General features: G+C 38.2%; 1 protein-coding gene across 2 annotated transcripts in view; it reads right to left on the minus strand.

Moving 5' to 3' along the window:
- The window catches only part of LOC134337491 (insulin receptor-like), a 226,202-nt gene extending 201,637 nt beyond the window's left edge, over window positions 1–24,565 (minus strand). For both annotated transcript variants that reach the window (XM_063032554.1, XM_063032553.1), the window contains exon 1: window positions 23,341–24,565. In XM_063032554.1, coding sequence (XP_062888624.1) covers window positions 23,341–23,416 — 76 coding nt within the window. In that variant the 5' untranslated portion in view covers window positions 23,417–24,565. The remainder of the gene's footprint in view (window positions 1–23,340) is intronic.
- Between the last annotated feature and the right edge of the window lie 310 nt (window positions 24,566–24,875).

A 24,875-nucleotide genomic window follows, 5' to 3' on the forward strand; every position in this document is an offset into this window, starting at 1 on the left:
AGCAAACTGCAAATACAAAAGAATAAATATCAAGAACATGAGATAAAGAGCTCTTGAAAGTGAATCCATAGGTTGTGGGAACAGTTCAGAGATAAGGCAAGCGAAGCTGAGTGAAGTTATCCCCTTTGGTTCAAGAGCCCGATGGTTGAGGGGTAATAACGTTCCTGAACCTGGTGGCGTGAGTCCCGAGGCTTCTGTACCTTCTTCCTGATGGCAGCAGTGAGGAGACAGCATGACCTGAGTTGTAGGGGGTCCCTGATGATAGATGCTGATTTCCTGCAATAATGCTCCATGTAGGTGTGCTCAATAGTGGGTCGGATTTACCCATGATAGACTGGGCCATATCCACTATTTTTTGTAGGATTTTCTGTTCAAGGGCATTGGTGTTTCCATACCAGATTATGATGTAACCAGTCAATATACTCTCCACCACACATCTGCAGACATACGTTAAATTTTTAGAATGTCATGCCAAATCTTCGCAAAGTTCTAGAGAAGTAGAGGTGCTGCTGTGCTCTCTTCATAATGGTACTTACATGCTGGGCCCAGGACAGATCCTCTGAAATGATAACAGAGGAATTTAAAGTCGTTAACCCTCTTCACATAGTGATCCCCGATGAAGACTGGCTCATGAACCTCCAGCTTCCTCCTCCTCAAGTCAATAATCAGCTCCTTGGTCTTGCTGACATTAAGCGAGAAGCTTGCATGCATATGCAAGCATCAGAAACCACTAATATTTATAAAGTACCTTTAATACAATAAAAAGGTCCCAAGGCACTTCATAGGTGATATCAAAACAAATGCAGCACTTTGCCACATTAAGATATACAGGTAAGATTTTAATGGACAGCCAAGAGCAGGAAAGAGAGGAAAGGAATTCAGAGCTTAGGTCTAAATAGATGAAGGTTCAGATACACTTTTTCTAATTCTATCAAAAAGTTGTTGATCTGAAACATTAACATTGTTTCTGTCTCCATAAATTTTCAACCTGTTAGATTACATCAAAATGAGTCTCATTAGTGATGTCCCTCAATAATGATATCCATCTCTAAGCTGTTGTACGGAAATTGGACATGGTACCAAAGGTTTACTAATATTCATTAAAGAAAGGAAAACTGCTACCAATTATTTATCTGAACTGTGTAACTCCACTTGCACACACAAGTAATTCTTAACTGCTCTCCAAAAAGACTCAACTCTCCTCATTTCAATCAAAAAAGGAAAGCAATCCACCACAATCATAGTACAAGAAAAGGTAATAATCCCACCAACTCTCAATAAATTTTAAAAATAAAATTCTACTTTTATTTAGCAATGGAAGTCAACATTCAAAATAAAAAATGGTTCTGGTCCTTTATCAACCATCTGTACCAAATGAAACACAATTAAAATGAACAAACTGTGATTTGCCCATAAACACATTTGTTTGAGGCAAATAACTTTATTTACATTTACTGTTCATCCTGGTTTATTTGCTGCTTAGTTGTTTCAGCCCAGCAAGAGTGCTGGTAAACATTCTTACACCTGGTTATCATCAGTGCACCTCCTTCTGGCATGGTCTCCGCACATAACTTAAGCAGAAAAGCACTGTGGTTGCAAAGAATGCACTACCCACTTCCAAAGAGTATGTTTCTCCACATTTCCCACATTGGAAGTGCAAACCACTGTTGAACTTCCTCATATTCCCTACACTCCAACTGGTGGTTCACTCAAAAAAAGAGAACTTTATTGGCGTCAGCATGTGGGGATCCTCAAAGTCATATAAAGCGCCATATAAATACAAACTCTTTTTCTTGTTCCACCGTGTCACAGGCTCACGGCGAGTAAAGCAAACCTCAGTGAATTCATGCATCTCATTTACCACAACTGAAACATTGCATTTGACCTGAGTGACCCTGGGCTAAAGAATTAACTAAAAGAAAACATGGTGTAATTGGAAGATTGGAAGGAGGAAGAGAAGAAATCAGCAAGAAATTATTGTAAAACTCCTATGACTTTTGACTACAAATTATGAAAAAAAGGATGTCAAACAACGTTCAGAACTGGCTCTAACTGCAGTCTCCTCCCTGCCAAGCAGATCAACAAGAATCACTGTCCAGTCTAACACATGGAAAGCTGCCATTTGGACAGAGTACAATTCCCAGATGACCAGGAACTTTTATTACTGCAAATTAAAGAGGAAAGACGATAATGCATTACATAAAGTCAGTACATCCCAATGCAATACGTAGCCTTTGAGGTACTTTTTAAGGTGCAGCAACTGCTGTAAATTTGCAAAACTTCTCAAATACTGGGCAAGACAACGATGAGACATACGAAAACACGAGGAATTCTGCAGATGCTGGAAATTCAAGCAACACACATCAAAGTTGGTCTCAGCCCGAAACGTCGACTGTACCTCTTCCTAGAGATGCTGCCAGGCCTGCTGCGTTCACCAGCAACTTTGATGTGTGTTGATGAGACATACGAGGAGGGTTTGATGTCTCTGGGCCTGTACAGAGTTCAGTAGGATGAAGGGAAGAGGACTCACTGAAACTCTCTGGATACTAAAAGGTCTGGATAGAGCGAACATGAAGAGGATAATGTAAACTCAGTCCTTCGACAAACCTGATAGTTATTCTGCATGTAGAGAGTCTAAATGAGCAGCTTTCATGAAAACTTGGGACTGTAGTGGGAAATTATCTGTGTTTTACAAACAGAAAAACTTTTTGGTAATTAACAAGTTAAAAAAACATTTTGAAATTAATCTTTTAACTTTAGATAAGCACTTACATTTAAACAGCTAAATTAGAGGAGGGAATAGAATCTCATATTTATATTAGGTTTTAATTATTCCTTCCATAAATTGTCCAAAATGCTTCTCTTTTTTGGAGTGCTCTGATTGTTGCATTACAAAAATTCATAATTAAAATGTAAATGCTTGTGTATCTTTGGGATTAACAAGAAGCATGACCACATCTCTAAATATTGAAAATGGGAGAAAAGAGCAGTTCCTCCCAAAGTTTGATGTTGAATAATCCAAATGCTCAATTTAAAATTTCCTTAAGCATTTGATTTTGCAGTTTTCCAACTTCATTGATTTAATCTGAGTTTTTAAAATTGCAAATGTTTCTTAAGAATTTTTTTATTTTGTTTATAACTTTACTTATAACATAGTTTCATATAAAGGTCAATTTTTGAGTAACTCCTGGGATTGGTTTAACAGGCTGCTAACCAGATTTGTTGTACTTGATTCTTAAAAATATACATTTTAAACTGGGCATATCGCCATCTCAATAATTCTGTTTGAAGTATCTGCTAATGCATTTAAAATTTATTGTCAGCTTTTTAAGCATTATATGTTCCAGTCTTTTGGCTGTATTAATACTAAAATATGATGTGTCTTGGCCCCTTAAGTGCTAAATCCCATGCTTTTGTCATCATTTGACTTCACCAACAATCTGAAATGATATTCCACACTGTACCTTGATGGTCCAATCTTTCAGATGAGACTTTAGTTGTTTTGTCTGAGCTTACACCCTACAGATGCCTGTCCATTCTCCCCAATGTGCTTAGCAACTTTCTCCTAAATGTGCTGTTCTCTTTATTCCAATGTAGTCCATCTGATTGCAAGTACACAATGAGAATGATTGTACTTCAAAAGCATGGTATGACATGCATCATACCAAATCTCATCAGAAATTGTTTAAACTTCAGCATCTCAATAGGACTTCATCAGAAAGTATTTCTTTATCCTACTTGATCTGGACATTTTGAATAATGCACGGATACAATAATGACATATCTACTTTGATAATAAATTTACTTTGAAACTTAGATGTAATCTAAAGGCTTGTCATTTGTTGCACTGGACTGTCAGGTGATGAATCAAGTGATTGATGATTTGTTCTCGTATTGTGTATCTAGCAAGTACTTCGCAGTATCTGATTTTTATGGTAACTACAGGGGAATTAGCCTAGAATTATGGACGCAAACAAGAAATAACACTGTTCAAAAAGTAATGTCGACAGTGATACTCCTGACAATGTCTGAGGGCTCCACTGCAAAGCATGGAGTGGAGAGAGTGAAAAGAATAGACAGTCAAAAAACAGAGAAATTAAGGCTGAAACCTAGAGAGCTGGACTGTGGATTGCAAACGATTCAGAAGAGAAAAGCCACACAATTTGTAAAAAAAAAGAATTCAAGATATTGGGTTCAACGTACTTCAGGAATGAGAAACCATGGGAGGTTAGCAAAGATATGATGATACCCAATCAACACAAGACAGAAAAAAAGACAACAGAGCTATGATTTGGAGTTGTAAATGTTTGAATGATGAAAATGGTTAGGAGTGCAGCCAACAGTCCACAATGTGTTTTACTATTATAGAACATCAAAGACTCATTGAAACAGCAAAATAACATTAAGTCCAATTTTCAACTTACAATACCTTCATATCTGTTCATAACAAAACATCATTCGATAAATATTCTGAACAAATGCATACAATCTTGTATACACTGCCAATGATGATGTTGTTTCTTTCTACCCTGGCAACATACTACTAACATAGGTCTGCAACTAAACAAGCCAATCTTGTGATTCTGATCAGCAATATTGTTAAATTTGAAATTTATAATCATAAGTACATACACATAAAACAAGAATAAAAAGTTTAACATGATCATTAAAATTAGATTTAAGGTAGCAAACAGCATAATTCCATTTTTCTAGTGTTTACTTTCCAGTTGCCTTCCTAACTACCTGTTTCCCTGTACATTTAAACTTTAAACTATTAATACTGCCAACATTAGTCTCATTAGCTTTCACCTACAGCTAAATAAGGAAAAACAATCCTGTTTTTAAAATAAAACAATGCTGAAACTTCTATGAGCATTCACAGGTTGAAACAAGTTTACTCAAAGTAACCAGAAAAATTTCCCTTGCTGCCTCAGGGTACTTCACAATCACAAGCTACAGAATAGTTCAACTATAAGCATACTGTTGTACTGGGTAAAACCACATACTTGTATAGTCTTTCCAAATGGACAGACCCTCTAAGCCAGCAGACTGGTATCGGGCCGCAAAGCATGTGCTATCGGGCCACGAGGAAACGTTATGAGTCAGCTGCTCCTTTCCTCATTCCCTGTCACGTACTGTTGAACTTGAACATGGGGTTGCCAACTGTCCCGTATTTGCCAGGACATCCTATATATTGAGCTAAACTGGTTTGTCCCATACGGGACTGCCCTTGTCCCGTATTTCCCCCACTAAGGTAGAGCGTTCCTATGAAACCTTTCGTGCCGAAATGGCGTAAAGCGCAGAAGCAATTACCATCAATTTATATGGGAAAAATTTTTCAGCGTTCCCAGACCCAAAAAATAACCTAACAATTCATACCAAATAACACATAAAACCGAAAATAAATAACACTAACATATAGTAAAAAGCAGGAATGATATGATAAATACACAGCCTATATAAAGTAGAAATAATGTATGTACATCAGGAAGATGAAGGCAAAACTGATTTGTGGGGCAAAGTCGGCACGTACGTGCACGCGCACACAGGTGGCCGCGCAAGGCTTCATGGTCATTGCAGTCTTTCCTGGGGTAAAGTGTCCCAGGATTTGACTGCTACTTTTGTCCCTTATTTGGGAGTGAGAAAGTTGGTGACCCTAACTGTAAAAGACATGTTGAGGTGAGTTTAACCCTACTTGAACACCCCCTCCCCACCGGTCAGCCGGTCCGTAAGAATTCTGCCAATATTAAACCGGTCCACGGTGCAAAAACGGTGGGGGACTCCTGCTCTAAGCAGACCACAACATTGTTGTGGGGTTTGGAGACTTGCATGCCTTAATAACCTGGACAGCTATGTTGGCTGGAGTCAGGGCCTTGGTAGGGTCACCCATGCCAAATAGGTCAAAGGGTAGAGACTAGACTAAGAGTAGTCTACTGGTCCTCCAGGTTCGGGGGTTCAGCTCAGGGTCAACAACCCTGATTGGTCAAAAAATCTGTTATGGAAACAGCAATGAAGAATCATTTATACCTGTGTGTGATGGTATAGACAGACAGAGATGGAAGACCTTCACTGCTGCCCTAAACATCAGCAGCGTAACGGGCAGGAAAACAAAATGGACAAAAGTAGGTTCATAGCAGTTCCTAAACTTAATCCAGTATTAGTCAGCAATCAATTTTAAAAACAAAACAGCTGCTCTTACATATTCCCAAGTGGTTGATAAAGTAAAATCAACAAATATTCAGAAAGGCATTCGTGTCTCTGGCAATTATCAGAAACTGATTCTTATTGTTCACAACGCTGGTGAGAAACAAGACTTCATGTAGTTCTTCAGACCACCATCCATCCCACTGTGAAGACCAGTTATTTCCACCTGGTAATATTAACCAATTCCATCTATGCTTTTGTTCACCTGCATGGAAACTCTCACGCTTTGTTACTCCTGCACTAGATATGGCCTCATTTTTTTTTACTTTATGTAAATATGGGGCCATCCGGAACTGTATTTTTTGTGCAAGTTACTCAAACCCTTGACCTGTGCTGGCTCTCTCCAAAACCAAGATAAAACTCCCATACATGCTTTAAGAATGTCGGGAAGAGAAGATGGCGGCGCGACGCAGCTCGCAGTGGCCACTCCGGTGGTGATGTCCGTTATTTGTCAAGTAGGGTGCCGTGCACAATCCTGATTTGATGGAGACGGACGTGAGAGCATGGAGGAACATCTGGAGAAACTTCTGAAATACCTGCTTCGCTGCTGCTGCTACTGTGTGGTCCGGAATCTCCGAAGAAGGCCCCAAGTCCTCGGCTTTGCTTGTTGCTCGGCGGCCAGGGCGGGATCGAAGCTCTCGGCAGAGGATGGTGCTCGGGGAGGCTGCATCGGAGGGGCTGGTCAGAGGCTCGAAGTTTTCAGACGGACTCAGAGTCAGTTGCGGTCGGGTGCTTCCAATGCATCGGCAAGTTGTCAGTGCTTGGAGGTTCATGGCAGGGAGAGATTCTCCCTTCTACTGTTTGCGTGAGATGATGAGTTGATTGGGACTTTGACACTTTTTTTAACCGTGCCCATCGTCTGCTCTTTATCAATTTAAGGTATTGCTTTACATTGTTGTAACTATATGTTATAATTATGTATTTTTGTCAGTTTTAGTTTTGGTGATATCATTCTGGAGGAATATTGTTATCATTTTTTTAATGCATGCATTTCTAAATGACAATAAACGAGGACTGAGTGTCCTCATAATCTTAAAAACAAATAAATTCATATGTTTATCAGTCTTTCTAATCTCCTCGAGCTTGCAGGGGGATTGTCACATTCCAGTAATTCTGCATTCCTGAAAATCCCCAAATGTAACAGATCCATCATTGGTGGCCTTGTCCTTATTGATGATGCCACAAACTCCAACTATCATCTATCTAAGGTGTTCCTTAAAGCCTCTCCTCCTGGACCAGGTTTTTGCTTAAATAACATCTACTCACAAGGTTTGGTGTCCAAATGTCTTCAATAATACCAATGTGAATCTTGCTGGAATGTTGTGCTACATTGAAAGGTGCTAAGTAAATAGTTATGTTCATAAGATCCACCATTCTCTTAATTTGCTGGATTCTTCTTCGAAAAACATACACTGTATATACAAAACAGAGACACATGATTCTGTAGATGTCAGCAGATCAGACAGCATCTATGGAGGGATTAAACACTCGACATTTCAATCCAAGACCCTTCATCATGATCAGAAAGGAACAGCACAGATGGTAGAATAAAATGGTAGGGGGAAGGGGATGAGTACAAGCTGGGAGGTGAAATCCAGGTGAGGGTAGATGCCTGGGTGGGAAAGGCAATGAAAGGGAATGATGTGATAATTTAGGAGGCAATAGGTAGAAGAGGTTAAGGACTGAAAAAGGAGAAATCAAATAGGACAATAGACTATGAAATAAAGGGAAGATGGGGAACCACGAAGAGGTGATAGGCAGGTCATGAGAAGAAGCAAAGTGGTGAGAGGGGCACCAGAATGAGAGGGAATTCAGAGGGTCGGGTGAACAGGGAGGAGTGGTTATAAGAAGTTAGAGAAAGCCATCAAGTCAGAGACCACCAAGACAAATATTGTGTAGTATAGTGTTACTCCTATAAGCTTTGGTCAGCTTCATCATGGCAGACGAGAAGGGCTTCACCTACAAGTGTGTTGGGGTCATTATTGCATCTGGTGCACCTGGTGCAGCCTCCAGTCAATACGGTGAGTGATGACTCAGATTGGGAAACCACTTTGTCAACTCCCTTCGCTCTGTTCCCAGTAACAGCCAGGATATCCCGGTGGCAGATCCATTTAAATTCCACCTCCCATTCCCACACACCAACATGTCTATTCATACCTCTTCCCCTCTCTTACCCTCATGACCTGTCCATCACCTCCCTGTTTTCTCACCTTCTCCTTTTTTGTCCATTACCTCAAAGATTCAAAGGACATTATCAATGTATAGAGAATACAACCCTGAGATTCACCCTCCCGCAGGTAACCATGAAACAAAGAAACACCATGGAACAAATTCAAGAAAACAACCAACACCCAACGTGTGAAAAACAACAAATTGTGCAACCAGCAAAAAGCGAGCAAACAACATCAAAGCAGAAGCCCAGTTGTATTCAGTTCAGTTCCTTGCCACTAGCCCACTGCAGGGCCACTCTTCCCAGAAGCATCCCCATCCATAACGATCGCCGCGATCAAACCGCTCAAGAACCGTAAAAAAGAGTAACCAGAATCCATGTAACATGAACCTCAAAGTCCCCCACAATAAGTCCAACTCCTTGCAATGTGGATCCCAAGGCTCCTGCACTTTCCTCCAACAAAGGCTAGCGAGAGGGAAAGGAAGGCAGGTCATATGTAGGCAGTTGTTGCCGAACACCCGCCCATCTTCCCTCTCCTCGTCGACTTCAACCTTGCTTGATGCTTCAATCACAGAAGCAGTCGGAAGATCACGGGCTCATGCCTCACATCTAGCTTTCCAAGCCTCCAGGCAGCACACTGCTCTCCAAACCTTACTGAACTCCCTCTAAAACTGCAAAGCACCAGATCACTCAATCGGCCCAAAAACACACCATCAAAAAGTAAATCACAGGCTCCAATTGCACCCAGCTTAGTAGTAAAAATCATATTTGAATCATCTACTGTCCCCCTCAACAGATTCCTTCTTCAGCCCTTTACCTCTTCCACCTATCTTCTCCTAGCTTCTCACATCATTCCCTTTTATTCCCCATCCCCTACACATCAATCTTCCCCTTTACAAGGCCTACCAGCTTGTACTCAAACCCTCCCCCTCACCCTTTCTATGCAGACTTCTGCCCCCCTAACTTTCCAGTCCTGATGAAGTGTTTTCAACCCGAAATGGCAACTGTTTATTTCCCTCCATAGATGCTGCTTAACCTGCTGAGTTCCTCCAGCATTCTGCATGTATATAATACAGAATCCCTTGTTGGCACCACTAACCTCTGATGCATAGTGTCTGCAAAGGTAAAACTTGAAAGCTTGTTGTCTAAACGCGTTATAAAGTCAGCTCTCAACTACCTCCTGTCAGCTTGCACTCAGATATTACAGATCAGGTTTAGACAGAGGTCATACATCAGTTTCTAGAAGCTGCTTAAAACTGGAAATTTGTAAAAAGAGTTTAAAGGAAAATAAAATATCTCTCCCCAATGGCTTAGTTGGAAGCATATAGTATACACAGTGGTAAGGCAGTCATGAAGATGAGCAAAGTTCCAAGTTAATCCCTTTAGAGCAGTTAGTTAACTGCAAATTGAGATCATCTTGTGGTCTAATGAATAAGTGGGGATGAGAGATTTGGAAAAATGAGATAATCAGCCAGTTTTCCCACCTGATTGCCACAAGTGACTCCTACTGTAAAATATGTACATGTGAATATCAAGTGAGAATGCAGCTACAGTACTCCCTTATGGACCCAGACTGGCAATACTGTGTCTAACTGAACCTAAAATATTGTCCCACATGGGCAAATAAGATTCCAAATCTAACAGAAAACAATCAACCCTGCACAGCCACATAACCTTTCAAGGCTTATGCATGAAAGACAAGATGTTTTGAACCAATGGGAAGGATGTTGGTGGCATACACCAAATCAGCCTCTTCAGAAAAAGCAGGGGTGACAAGGAAAGTGGTTATTTTCCAAGATTTCAAACTGAAAAAATATATATTTGTTTTATTTCTGCTTCAGTTGTTTGCCAACTCACTACATGAGGTTCTGTCGAGTTAAAGCAGAGAATAGGAATTTGGATAAAATGCATTTCCACTGACCAAGTACAGCCGGGGGTTGATTTCCCCTTTGTCATAATTCTTTAGAGAACTACAAGTTTGCAAGTTAAATAATTTATGGGTTAATGTAGAGCACAGATATGAAATATTTATTTAAGGCCAATATAAAACACTCTAACAAAGAAATTTAAATTTTGGTCATCACTTTGTACCAAATGAATAAATGCAACTTTCAACAACAAAATAAAGCTGGAAATTTAACTTTCTCCAAGAAAGGGAAAGAATGACCCAACAGAGGTTTCTAACCTTAAGTATTTGAGTAAATGCAAGGAAAGATCTTCCATATAGAGATCATCAATAAATCTAAACTAACCATGAAAAATATTCTCATTACCTACAGAGTGATTGGGCTATAGAACTTGATAGTGTGTGGAGTAGTTGAGATAAGTAGCACTAGTGCATTAACAGAAAGCGTGAAGAACAAAGAAATAAAGAATTATGGTTATAAAATGAATAAGGACAAAATGAATTTCATGGATCCGCGGGACCTACAAGATGACTGTGCTACTTGAGACACCATTGTGTCACTCCTAATGTGGACATGTGCAAAAGCAGATATATAGAAAGGCTGTTGGTTAGTGGAAACAAGTCTAGCTGTACTCAATGGTTATATCTAACAGTTGTGACCAAAACACTAAAATGAGGTGCAGCTGTACATCAGGATTACAGGAAGAAAAAGCCTGTGTCACCCTTCTGCTGTTGTTTTAATCAAGACCCTCAATTAACACTACTCATTTTATTTGTTGTATACAGAATTCTGTAATACAGAAACTTTACATATTTAGCTGCAGCACAACAGCGACTGTGCTCCAAAATGCTGCTGATTGCCTTGGCTGGGATGTCTTGAGTACACAGGCAATTTCATAAACAAAGTCTTTTTTCTTTCTTTCTGCTCTTAAAACGGATGTACTTTCATTTTTGTCAACACAGCACTTGAATGGTCAATATACAACCTACTCAAATATATTTAGAGTGTAATTTGTACTGCAAGGGATGCACACAAACAGGGTCACATGCCAAGCCTATATTGCAGTATGCAAAGATCAACCTGCAGCACCTCCTCCTCTAGAGCAAATACTGCTCAGGTGTGCTCCAAACCATGATGGATTCACTTTGAGAGTGTAGATATATTCACTTTCATCAATTATAGCAAAGGCAGATCGTCATTTACAAACAGCTTAGAAGATCTAACATCAAAGTATTTTAAGCCATTTTTTTTACACTGTCCCAACCAAGTCCACCATTAAGTCTTATCCCATTCTAAGGAGAAAGAAGCCCTTTGTTCTCTTTCTTGAAACCTACCTATAATCAATGCTTCCAAAGCTAGGCAGCAGTGCCTTCCCAAGTCAGAGAACTGTTCTAATTATACTTTTGAGTTATGTTGTGGACTATTTCAACGTATTGTCAAAATTTGCAAAGCATAATCGTGAAAAAGCCATACAACTGCATCCCAAAACTAGAGGTCCAAACTTATTAAAAACCTCAGAAGTATTTTTCCAACAAGACTCCATATTTCAGGCTTTAACAGACTGTATCTGTTCTAAGAATTCTACATTGTTATAAAGAACACTGCTGACTTAAGTGTTTACTTTCTGGAAAATTGAGCATCAGACAGGTAATTGCACTGTTTCTTCAATTAGCTCCCTTATCGATATTTTTCTTGCCAAAGTGGGTGGAAGCAGTTGAATTTAATCAGTTTTCCTTAGCTTCTTTACAGCTTTTATTGAATTTTTACTCTTCGTTTAAAGAAAACAAAGACTGGGTAGGGAAAATCTCATCTTTTAACATTAACGTACAAAGGGAAGAGATGCAAAACCAATTTGTCAGGGCTTCAAATCAGCACATAAACGAGCTATTGCAGTCTACATGTGCATGGAGTCCAGGATCAGATCCGGCTGTGTACCATTCCCACTATCAGGCATCCTGCTGACACATGCAGCCTTGGGCTCACACACAAAATCAGGGTCTTCAGACAAGTCCAAAAGGGTCAAACAATTCTCAGCCAATATGAAACCTGATTTTGGCAGGATATTTGGGATGGAGAAACAATGCAATAATCTTTTAAAATAAAAAAAATACAGGTAATCACAGTTCAGTCCATGCTTTGAAGGTATAAGCAGCAAAATTAAATCACACACAAAATACTGGAGGAACCCAGCAGGTCAGGCAGCATATAGGGAGGGAATTACCGTAGTTGACATTTTGGACCAAGATATCGACTGTTCATTTCTCTCCATAGATGCTATCTGTCCTGTTAGATTTCTCCAGCATTTTGTGCATATTGCTCCAGTTTTCCAGAATCTGCAGAACCTCAAGTAGCCAGCAAAATTAAATCAATTTTTGTAACAATTCTTTACTCCCCAAATAGGAAAACATTCAGTTGAACTATTTGAGATCAAGGGTTCAAGTGACTAACTTTCATGGTTGGAAAAGCCAATATGTACTAGATCCCATAAAGTCAGTCTTGCTAAGTGTATCCTAAGTAGGTCAATTTAGCACAGGCTGTGACTTCAAAATGCCAGTCTGACACGTTACAGATAGAAGCTGTCCGCAAGTTATTTCTCTTCATTCCAAATTTGCTCAACTAATGACCAATTTCTCAAAGCAGCACGGGGCACAACAATCTAATTTTATGCTACTTTGCTGATATTGCCTTTCATCTTAAATCTCAGTCTACTGATACAAGTGTTTGACAGCATCTCATCCATAACCCAGATGAAGTTTGAAATCTGGAGCACTAGATAACAACATGTTCCACTTTACCCCATCTACTCTTACTTTTTTTCTGCAGTAGCTGCAGGAGTCAAAAGTGCTACTGTGTCCCCAAAGTGATCCTCCTTGCAAAGGCAATATCAAATGTTGCATTCAAAACACAGGGTGCATGGTGCAGTAACTGGTTTTCACTGAATTAACTGATCTCATTTATGGAAGCAACTATATTCATTGCCCTTAGGTTACAGAGTAGGTTATAAAAAAACAGCTGCAGTTAAGAATATTATCCAGCTGCTGACTACTATTAAGGATGAGCATCTGGACACCAAAGTCCAGTCTTCACTATCCTAATGATCCTCAGCTAATGTGATCAACAATCTGCATTGATGTATAAAGCCTTTTATTATGAAATAGTCCAATGTGCTTTTTCTTAACAAGTTTATTATCACTGACATATGTTGTGAAATTGGTTGTTTTGTGTTGCCAATTTAATTTCTTCCCCCCCCACCATAACTTACTATCCATGTGTTGCAGTACATTGCAAGACAAAGAAAAAGTCCCATAAATTATTATATAAATAAATAAAGAGTGAAAGAGGAATAGCAAGGTAGTGTTCATGGACTGTTCAGAAATTTGATGACAGAGGGAAAGAAGCTGATGCTAAATCATTGAGTGTGGGTCTTTACAAAGGCACAAAACAAAAACAAACTGAGCCAAAAGAATCAACGACCATCTTGAAAGAAATGATCCTCTTGTATTCTTTTACAATATCTCACAACCCCCCCACAGCCAATGAAGTACAGTACTTATAAAATTTAGTCAAAGTTATAATGTAGTAAAAAGTGGCTTTTGATTTACATGCTGCAAACTCCCACAAAATACAACATGATAAAGAACCTACAATCTAGTTCAGCAACATTGATTAATGGGGTTTAAATATAGGCCAGGGCACTGGACAACTACAGTGCTCTTCAAAATAGTCTACAAGAATTATTTCAAGTCCTCTTAAATGCAGACTGGATCTTAATTTAACATCTCCAATGAAACAGCTCCAGCAGTCTAGCATTTCCTCAGTTATGCACAGGAGTGTCAGGCTAGTTTTTTGATTAGAACATCCAACCTTCTGACAAAAATGGAAAAAAAATGTCTAAAGGCCATAGGAGAATCCAGTTATGAAGGTACTGTAGGTTTAAGATGTTTACTTAAAACAACAAACAGAAAGGCGGCTCAGGTCCCTCCAGAATAACAGATGCAATCACAAAACTATAAAGCTACCATTAAATTGCACCAATGAACATTGACTACCCACAAGGAAAAACAAATTTACATTTAAAAAAATGGTTAGGGAAACCCTTGATGTTATACCCAATATAACAATGGAATGTATCCAGTGCAAAACATATCCAAGGCAGAAAGGTAACCTATTCTATTGGCAGCTTCATGATTCCTTCTTTGCCGAATGTTCAGGGAATTAGTAAATAAGAGCAACAGCTGGTTAAATGCACCGGCTAGATGAAAAGAACATTTAATTTTTGATTGAATTGGGTATTTCTACCCATTTATACCATAACATGCAAAAAATTCCACAGAAAATGGGGAAATTAATGTTAAGCCATGACATCAAGCACATACTGTCATTATAACAGCACATTTCATCAACCCTTTTAATACAAAGACAATAACGACAGGGAAGGATTATACACAAGAATACAAATATAAGAATGGTAGGAACAATGTCATATAACCTTTTAAACAGCTACAACAGAGCTCTTTACATATCAATAAACACAGGATTCATGAACAATTGTAGATGCATATATGTCAATTAATGCAGCATAACTGAAAGTGTTGCCAATTTAATTTCTTCCCCCCCCCACCACCATAACTTACTATCCATGTGTTTCAGCATTATCTAGATTTCATGTCTTGTAAGTCAGTTAAAGTAATAAAATTCTTTGCTAAAATACAGTTACCACAGGGAAAAGTTACAAAGGTTGTTCTTCAGGTCTTGCAGCATTTAAATTGATTGTTTTTTCCCCAAATCCTTCCCAAAAGTCAAAGATAGTACGGACTGATTTAAAGAAAATCACATAAAAGCATCCAAAATGGGCTGGATTACTACAGGCATGGGATGAACCCTAATGCACATAACCATAACCAGTTGAGTCCCAAAATGCCATTAAAATATTGAACAGAACATTTAATACCTATCACTTACCTACACTGTTTTTCACACCCCCATTTCACTTAATCTTTTACTTTTTATTATTTTCCTTTTAATTCTTTACATCTGGGGTTCCCAGCTGGTCCATGGCATAAAATAAGGTTGGGAACACCTGCTTTAAATCTATTCATGAACAGGAACTAAAATAGTAAAAGGCAATCAAAACACAAAACAGCTGGCTTGGTATTCTTGCCTCAAAGTAATGGACTGAAGTTACACCTCAGGTTGAAACATATAAGACAAGACTGCTACACTGTCAGAGGTGTCTTCTTTCAAATGAGATGTTGAAAATAAAGTCTCAAATGCTCCCAAAATTGGGCATAAAAGATCCTATGGGACTTTTAAAAAAAATTAATAATCTCTGCCATTCTAGACAGTATTTATCCTTCAACCAGCATTAATAAAAAGAAATCATCTGGTTGTTAACACAATGTGAAAGCTTGCTACATGCTATTTGGTCGCTTTGTTTCCACATAGCAGTTGTGACTGCATTTCAGAAATAAGACCATAAAACGGGAGCAGAGTTAAGCTATTTGGCCCATTGGGCATGCTCTCCCATTCCATCCTGGCTGATTTATTATCCCTCTCAACACCATTCTCTTGCCATCTCCTCAATCTTTTAAGCCCTTACTAATCAAGAACCTATCACCCTCTGCTTCAAGTATACCCAAAGACTTGACCTCCTTTACTGGCTGGTGGTTAAATATCACTGTACCTATTGAATTATTTTAGCATTTTGATTGAATTGGAAATCCCTGCCCATTAACATCAGATCTGGGTGCTTCTTGAAGTTTGAATGAAGCAAATCTGAACATGTTTAATTATTTCTTCACAGACAAATGTTTGTCACCAAAAACACCAGCTCACTTAAAGATATGTTTTCACTAGACGCTAGATCTCTCAGAATAGTTTACACAAGCTCCCCCAGAGGACATAACAATTCTATCATACATATAAGTGATTTCCTAGCAGTAGGTCACACTCAAAAAACTGATAAACTTTTAAGTATTTGTATTATGTTACATCTCAGAAGTACTCAAAAGAATGAACAACATATTGCTGGATTTACTCCAGTATTTCAATAAGGTTTGCTGATATAAATTGCTTTTGAATGCAATCATTATTTTGCACACTGCAAGATTCCACAAACAATAGGAATGACCTGTTAATCTATATTTTGGTCTCCAGAATCTCTACATTCCTTCAACTCAGATCTTTACTCATTTCCAACATTCTTCATTCTATCGGTGATGATCATATTATCAAATATCATTAAATTGTAAAATTCCCTCCCTACATCCTTCATGTGGCTTTACTTGATTGGCTATAGTCATGAAGAATTTTGCGATATTCTATGATGTTAACAACACTTTATAAATACGACTCTGAAATTGTCATCTCTTGAGAGATGATTGAGAGACGCTTAATCTGGACCAAAAAAAAAATCTTCAGGATCATTAAAATCAACCTAACTCACCGAAGCATCATGTCTGAAGAATAGCTCTTACAGTGAAGCACAAAGGTATATTCTGTGTTCAAAACTGAGGCTTGTTTACAATCACCAGGTTTTATTTACCAACTATCTTCACTATGAAGAACATGTTTCACAAACATTCACAATCAGGCAACAGTAATTACACTGAAGAACAATGAAGATTGATCATCCAATTTTAAAAGGAAGTAGTACAAAGCAATAACTCTATGTGGAAAGACATGATTTGAAAGAGCTAAAAAGTGTGATCAAAGGAAGTTTTGGAGTGTCTTAATGGAAGAGTCAGAAAAGGAATTCTACACCCTGGAGAATACTGATGAAAGGGAGATAAGGGTGGGATTGTAGGGCTGGAGGAGGTTGTAAAGAATAAAACATCATAAAATGAGATTTAAAACAAAGTTTTAAAGTTCTTTTTTTGATTTGGAAGTTGACTTACATTAGTAAATGTGAGTGAATCGAACAGTACTCACAGAGGTAGCAGAATTCAAGATGAAATGAGGTAACTTTAAAGGATACAGGATGGCACAGATTAGTCAAACAAGAATGAAATGGATGCAGAACAAGTGGGTTAATGGAAGTACAGTGTTAAATTGATGGATGCTGATTATCTTTTCTGTGGAGAAACCTATGGAACTGGACAAATATCCCTGGTAGAATAGGAATGCCAAACATACAATACTCAAGATGATGTCCCATAATTGTACATGAAATTAATGATAGAAGTACAATTTTTTTTGGTCAGGAGTCAAGACCCTCCCCAGTGCTTAAATGGAGAAAGAGCAGATGTTGTAGAGGCAGCTGAAAGAATGGAAGGGTCAAAGGCACTGGGAAGGTAGTACACGTCTTCCTGTACAAACATATGGGAAACTGGTCCTATAAAATAAACAAGAGGAATAAATGAAATGACAAAGGTATGATTCATTGCCATTTTCACCTCCACTGCATGACAATATGGCTAATATGTAAATTATTACAAGGATGATTCAAAACACAGGAGTCTGCTAACTCAAGAGGAAAATAAAGTAAATATAAATTAGGAAACTGAAATTAGCCAATCAGAAATTTAAGGGCATATTCAGATCAAAGAGGTAAAATTATTGGAGGCAAATTGTTGGAGGTGGTTAAAGTCACGGAGGGCTTAAACAAAGTAATAGACAATCGGTTGATAACCTGAGGGCATAGTTTTTAAAGTGACTGGCAAGTAACTGATGCAGAAAGAAGAACATTGTTTATTCAAAGAGAGGTTAGGATCTGCTATGCACTGCTAAATTCAACTGTAGCTTTTAAAAGGGAGTTAGATAAATACTTGAAAAGACACAGCTATTGATATATAGGGAAAGAGCTGGAGTAGGACAAATTGGATTGATCTTTCAGATCCAATACAGACTTGATGGTCAAATGGTTCCTAGTTTTCTGTAGTATTCTGTGATTAAAATGTCAGAAGTCTGACATTCAGGGAAATATTAATAGATGGGGGGGGCAATGATTTTAGATACAGTAGAAATATGAAACCATGAATTTGAATAGATACTGCTTATTTCTGCTATTCAAATTCACAGTTTCATATTCCTGGAGAAAATAAATCAGAAAATTTCCACTGAGGAATATGGAAGTAACCTGCAATAATCAATTAACAATTTACAGAAGGAATTTTAAGACTATCGCAATTTCAAAACAGGAAATCATTGCAATAGGACAATGACATCTTGTATAGTTAAATATCAGCATCAAGGCTCTAATCTTTGAACAACACAGGCTGTTTTCGAACAACTGCACTCCTAAATGCCCTTGTCTTAAGCCCAGAAAGTATAAATGTTATTCAAGGCAGCAAGAAACATCAGCAGATGATAAATTTGTTCATGTCCCAGCACATTTCTGCTGGTTGTGACCAGCCATGCTAACATTTAAAACATTTTCCTCATACTACATTCCAATGAGTAAGAAATCACTATAACTATTTATATATAAAAACTTGAATTTTATATGAATGACTGAAAATCAGTAGCTTGTAAACATTAAATATGAAACTCAACTTTTAAAACTGCAAAGTGCATTTCAGAATTTAAAGAATACAGCTATTTTTCTACTCTACCTATCTATGTACAGATAGATAAATGAGCCTTCGCTATACTAAAGAATTCAGCAGCATACCAATGTGTAGTTTGTGCACTATGCATTCCGGCCTGCTTTGCATTCCTCCATTGACAGCACTGATACCCACTTTGGGTGCACACGTATTGCTCTCCCAAAACCTCTCCCAAAACCTTTCAAGCCCTGCTACTACTCTCCCTATTTCCTTCGAACACAACTTTGACACTTGTAACAACTCTCATATGCAATGGCTCAGAATTCAAATCTGAAGAGGCATTTGAGATCATGCTACTGTTAAAAACGACTTGCACAATCCAAGTTATTGATATTACTAACTGCATGAAAAAAAATCATAATCTTACACCACTGAGAAGAGTACTAGTTATAATATCACCACCTCCAGATCATACATCATCCTAACTTAGACACAAATTTCCATTCCTTCATGATCACTGGATCAGATTCCAGTGACTTTTAAGCGCATTACTGCAGGAGCCCATCCCAAAACGAGTACAGCAGAAAACAGTTTCTCAGATCCAGCACTGCCTACGCCCAAGAACAAATAAAATATTTTTATTCCTAAACCACAGACACCTGATGAATATGTCTTTTCTTTTGATTTCCAAGAAGCGGCAGACAGGGGAGACACAACCTTTCATTTACTTAACACGTATCCCACAATACTCCAAAGAGCCAATGAGTCAAAATCTGCAACGTACATGGCGACAACTGATGCAAGAAAATTAAATGAGATATGCTTGTGTAGGAATTCATTAATGATAAATGTTGACACAAAAAACTTGATCGAAAATTGTGAAAGAGCAAAGACTGTGGCAAGAACATGTTTTCCATACCAGAATACTTTTCAAAGAACATCTGGCATTATATTCCACAAGTCTTTGCGCCAGGAGCTCCAAAAACAGTGAAAGGTAGGTAAGTCGTGGGGAACTGACAGTCCCCGAACTCTTATCAGTGAACTCCAAATACTTCTGCCCTCTGTTGGAAAGAGAAAGCATTTGCAGCACCAAGCTTACCTATAACACCTTCACAAGTACCAAGCAAACAAAACTACAAGAGATGAAACAATAACTAAAATAAAGTACTAAGATTCCACAATCTCCAAACATGAGGAACCAATTCATTTTACAACAGCATTACTTCAAGGCTCCAGATTTCCTTCCAAAATGCAACTGAATCTTTTGCCATCTACTTATTACAGACTGAGCCTCCATTTAATGAGATTGAAGCACAAATTACTGTATGTCAACATTTACTAAGAAGTTCTGAAGGGAAAGAAGGAAGATCGAAAAGATGAAGGATAAAGTGCTCATAAAGGTATAGGACGCCTTCTTAATTTAAGGATAAATATCAACACAAACATGTCATTGACTTGATTTTCTTCCTGTATAATGTCCAAATGGGTTTACTTCTGACAATACAACTCTCCATCAGTACCATCAGCCTAAACAATTACATTGTTAGATCTTGTAGTCAGGAATGAAACCACGCACTTGTGACTCAGCTACAGAAAGGTGACACTGTAAACTGCCTTGAAGTGCCCAGGATGGAAATTAAAATCCTTTATAATTTCTTACAAGAGAGCTTTCTAAATTAAATCTTGTGCAATGATGAGAATGCTATATGTGAATGGATGAAAAACACAATACTGAAGGGTGGGTTCAGGTCCTACTCCAGTGAATTAAGCACAAATCCACGTGTGACACCAATGAAGTGGGTATTGTCAATTGATGAAATGTTAAACCATAGCTTGATTGGCCCACAAAGTTAGTTCCAGAGGAAGAGGTCAAAGGTTCGCTCAATATTCCTCCGCTATTCACATCAAAGAGAAGCGGAATCACTATTTACCTATTACTGTTTACCCACGAATAAAAATATCATGTAACTTGTTCCATAAGCCATTTTACACAAGAGTTGTGCCACAACAATCACCAAGATCTGCTTTCTATACAATGTCTTCCTGGAGCTCAGCAGAAAGATGTAACCTTCAGCAAACAACAAGCTTTCCTTGAACCTTCATTTACCTCACTCCCATAAGGCATAGGAGCAGAATTCCCAAATTCCCTTTCTAAAACCTCTAAAGCAGGGGTTCCCAACCTTTTTTATGCCATGGATCTCTACCATTAACCAAGGGATCTGTGGACCCCAGGTTGGAACTCCTGCTCTAAAGGTTGATGATCAGTTTTGTACCTCTTGAGCCAACCAATTTTCTGTCCAGTATCAGACATTTGTCAGCAGGCATATTAACAATAGTTAAGAAATCTAGGCAGAAAAACTGAATCTGATTACTTTCTCGAAGTCTACATGTGCCATTTCCAAAGTGGCTTTGTCACTAGCTAGTGGTAGAAAAACAAATAACATGTTGATGATGGGTCTTGATGATGGGTCTTGATGAAAGGTCTTCGCCCAAAAAATTGACCCACTCCTGATGAAGGATCTCGGTCTGAAATGCCGATTGTTTATTCATTTCCATAGTTCCTCCAGCATTTTGTGTGTGTTGCTCTAGATTTCTAGCATCTACAGAATCTTTTGTGTTTAATATGGAATCATTTTTTCCTCTTAAGCATAGTCTTTACTGCCACCATCCCAAGTTAACAAAGCACACTTTAGAAATTAACATTTGCAATTATTTAAATTTCACACATCTTTCTATCCAAAATAGACTGAGGGGAAGAGGTGGCTGAAAGAAGTGAAGAAACAATTTCTATGTCATCTGCATTTTGTATTACATTTCCAGAAATTTATGCTCTAGTTTCTCCAACAGGTTAAACCTTGCTAAATAAATCATCAGCAACTTCCTTCATTCCCAATGAAGACAACTGTAACAATCCAATCACAGACGAATTGCTTCAAGGCTAAAACACCTTGACTGAAGACTCTAGCAAAGCAGTTTTTTCATCTGAAGATTTTGACAGTCAAGCAAAGCATTTTTATCCTACAAAAGTAAGAACCTTTACAAGGGCCATCAAGAATGTGGAAATTGCTGAGATCCAAACACATCACTTGCAAAGTCTTCAACATGGTATAGCTTTGAGAAGATTTGTTATCAAATACATATTGATTTCCAGCATCTGCAGAATCTCGTGTTTATAATACCTTTCTGGCCCTTTCTTGTGAATAAGACTTCCGTCCCCAATGAGCTTTTATTCAATGACAAACAAACCCTAAACAGGTGACAATGTATTCACGCAAAGCACAGCAAGTACTGGCATCATAACTCAGCAGCTGATGTTCACCCACAATAACAAGACTCACACACAAAAATGTAAACCTTGGGTAGATACTACCAACTTTCCCAATGGGGAAAATTAAAGCCCACAGAGTAATGAGCAAGCCTGACAAGCAAAAATCCAGGTTTTGAGACAAATGCTACCAGTATAATGCAGAAATCAGATAACACTGTATTGTGCATTATTAAATTTTTTTTAAATATTCTTTAACAAGAGCTCACAGAAGACAATCTCAACTTCTATGAAAAAGTATCACTTCACAGTAATGTGAAAAAGCACAAATTCCTGTTTTCTAAGTACAGGATCCCAGGATACTTCTTTGGATTTTGGGGTTTTGAGTGATTTGTGTCTCCTGTGAATCTCTGCATCTTGCATCCACTTGCATCTTGGTCCAAAGCTTTGACAGGACTGCTTTGGCAATCTGGTCTAAAACTCTATGATCTTGATTTTATTTTTCTGGGCATGCACTGCTAATTGGGCAAGGGGAGGTGAATTCGATCGATCAAAACTGTGGAAGGAAAGTCATATTCTTATATGCAACCCATCCAAGAAATAATCATAAATCAACTGATTAGGTCTGAGGACCATCATTCTATATACTGAAAAAACAGCAAATGCGAGACTTGGATGCACCTTAACATGTGTACACTGATTGACAACCAATATATTGACATTCCCGGGAAAAGAAGAAAACAAGGAATGTTTCAGATAGCCAATTAGAATTAATTTCCTTTGCAAGTAATCCCAAACAATTAAAATTTAGTTTGTCGTATCTTCCTAATCAGCATGTATCTGCCCTACTCTCTCATCAATCTGAATCGTCATTGGTGAGATTTTAAAACAAAATTTAAATTAAGAGGCTGCGTAAAACGAAGGAAATCCAATCTGATCTACGTTTTTTAAAAACAATCTCAAGTCTTCTCAGGCTGCAAAAATAAGGATTCAGTTTATTATTATGGCTGCGTTTTAAAGACCCTAGGCCCACACAGTGCCAAATCCACGGCTCTCCATTTTAGGTTCGCCGAAGTAGGGGGAGCTGCCGCCTTTACCCTCTACTCGAGTCACAGGCTTTCGGGTGACTTTTAGGCCTCAAGTTGCTTTTGGGAGAAAAAAACAAGCTAAGCAATGTTTCCACACAAATAAACAGTAAATAAATTAAATGAACCATTATCGAAATTCGCGAAAAATCTTCCCGGATATTAAGAAAAGCTTTATATAATTATAATATTTTCATAATAATGCTTTTAAGCAAATACTTACTTTTTGATTCTGTTGGGCCAGTATTGGCCAGAATGAAGACAGTCACCAAGGCTAATATCGGAGTCTTTATCCCCATTCTGGGTCTGGAATCTTCCTAATTCAAATTAATTCCCACACCCCCCTCCCCCCCCCCCACACACACACACACACATACAACCCTGGAATAGAACAGACTAAAAACCAAAACAAAACAGGGTTGAAGGGCAACTGGCAATAGAAGTTATTTTCTTTTTTGGATATTTTTCGGGGTTACTTAGGGGTGGGAAGAGGAGGAAGAAAATGTCTCGCAAATAAAAAAGTACAACTCTTCCCTATACACAAAAAATCTTGAATTTTCTTTCAACAAGATTAAATAAAATGATCTTGACAGTAAGACTGGATCGAATCCTTCACTTTGTCCGTGAGAGGGGAAATGAAATAAATTGTTCCTTTCTCTCCAGTCTTTTTTCGAGAGAGTTTGTTAGAGATTTTGCAGCTTTCCCCTCTCTTATTTCTTTGCAGGATTATATTTTTCCACAACTGAAGAAGCTTTCTGCAACCTCTGGTTTCTTCTTCAAAGACAAAATCTCCTCTTGAAATAACATTGGAGTTGAAAAGGCTGAAGCTTCACTTCCCAATACAAGAAAGCTCTCATTTCCTTTGCTTTTATTTCATCTTTAAACCTCCTTGTTTCTTGTTGTAATTTCCTTTCAGCCCGATGATATCACTGGAAGAAGGAATTGTTTAAGTTTATTTTTCCTGTCACATTTACCAGGTCCTGAGAAGAGGAAGAAACAAAATCCAGTCTGTTGAGAAAATCAATCAGCAACAAAATCCTCTCCAAGATGATCCAAACTTGATTTACCTTTGGCTTCCTGCGTTCTTTTTTTAATATTGCAGTCTCCCCAGAAGAAATATCAGCTCAAGTGCCCAATTAACCAAAGGAAATATTCAATCAAAATACTTAATAAATTATCAGAACACCAAGCGAAAAACTGATCAATAAATGCCTGTAATCCTTGAAGGCTTTTTCTCCCCTTTGGCTTCAACACATTCCAAAGTGATTGTTTTCTTCCCAGTATTTTTTTTCGTCAACAACGTTTTTTTTTGTTTCTTTTCTTTCCTGTCTTTCGTGTGCTTCTTTAAAAATGAATTTAAATTTATGCTTTTAGTAGGTATACAACACCGAAAAAAACACAGACGACCAGGAGAAATCGAAAAGCTTCGAACCAACAGACCAAACGCAAACTTCTTCTGGCTATGCCGAGTAAACAAGAGCCGCCAACCCAGGGAGAGAGAGGGGGTGGATAGGGAAAGGAGACGGGACGACTGCAAAACATGAACCAGGATTCCACAGCTTCGTGGACTGGAGTCTGATATTTAAAAAAAACACGGATAGAGCGTGCAATGAAAAGCAAATTAAATATCTGGACTTGGCTGCAAGCAAACAAGATTCGTAGAATGTGAGTGAACTATGATAAAGAAAATAAAGGCTGCTCTGCTTTTATTGGATTGGAATTAAGGAAGGTAATAATCAAGAAAGTTATTGTTTATTA

This window comes from Mobula hypostoma, chromosome 24 (genome assembly GCF_963921235.1).
Source record: "Mobula hypostoma chromosome 24, sMobHyp1.1, whole genome shotgun sequence".
NCBI classification, from domain to species: Eukaryota; Metazoa; Chordata; class Chondrichthyes; order Myliobatiformes; family Myliobatidae; genus Mobula; species Mobula hypostoma.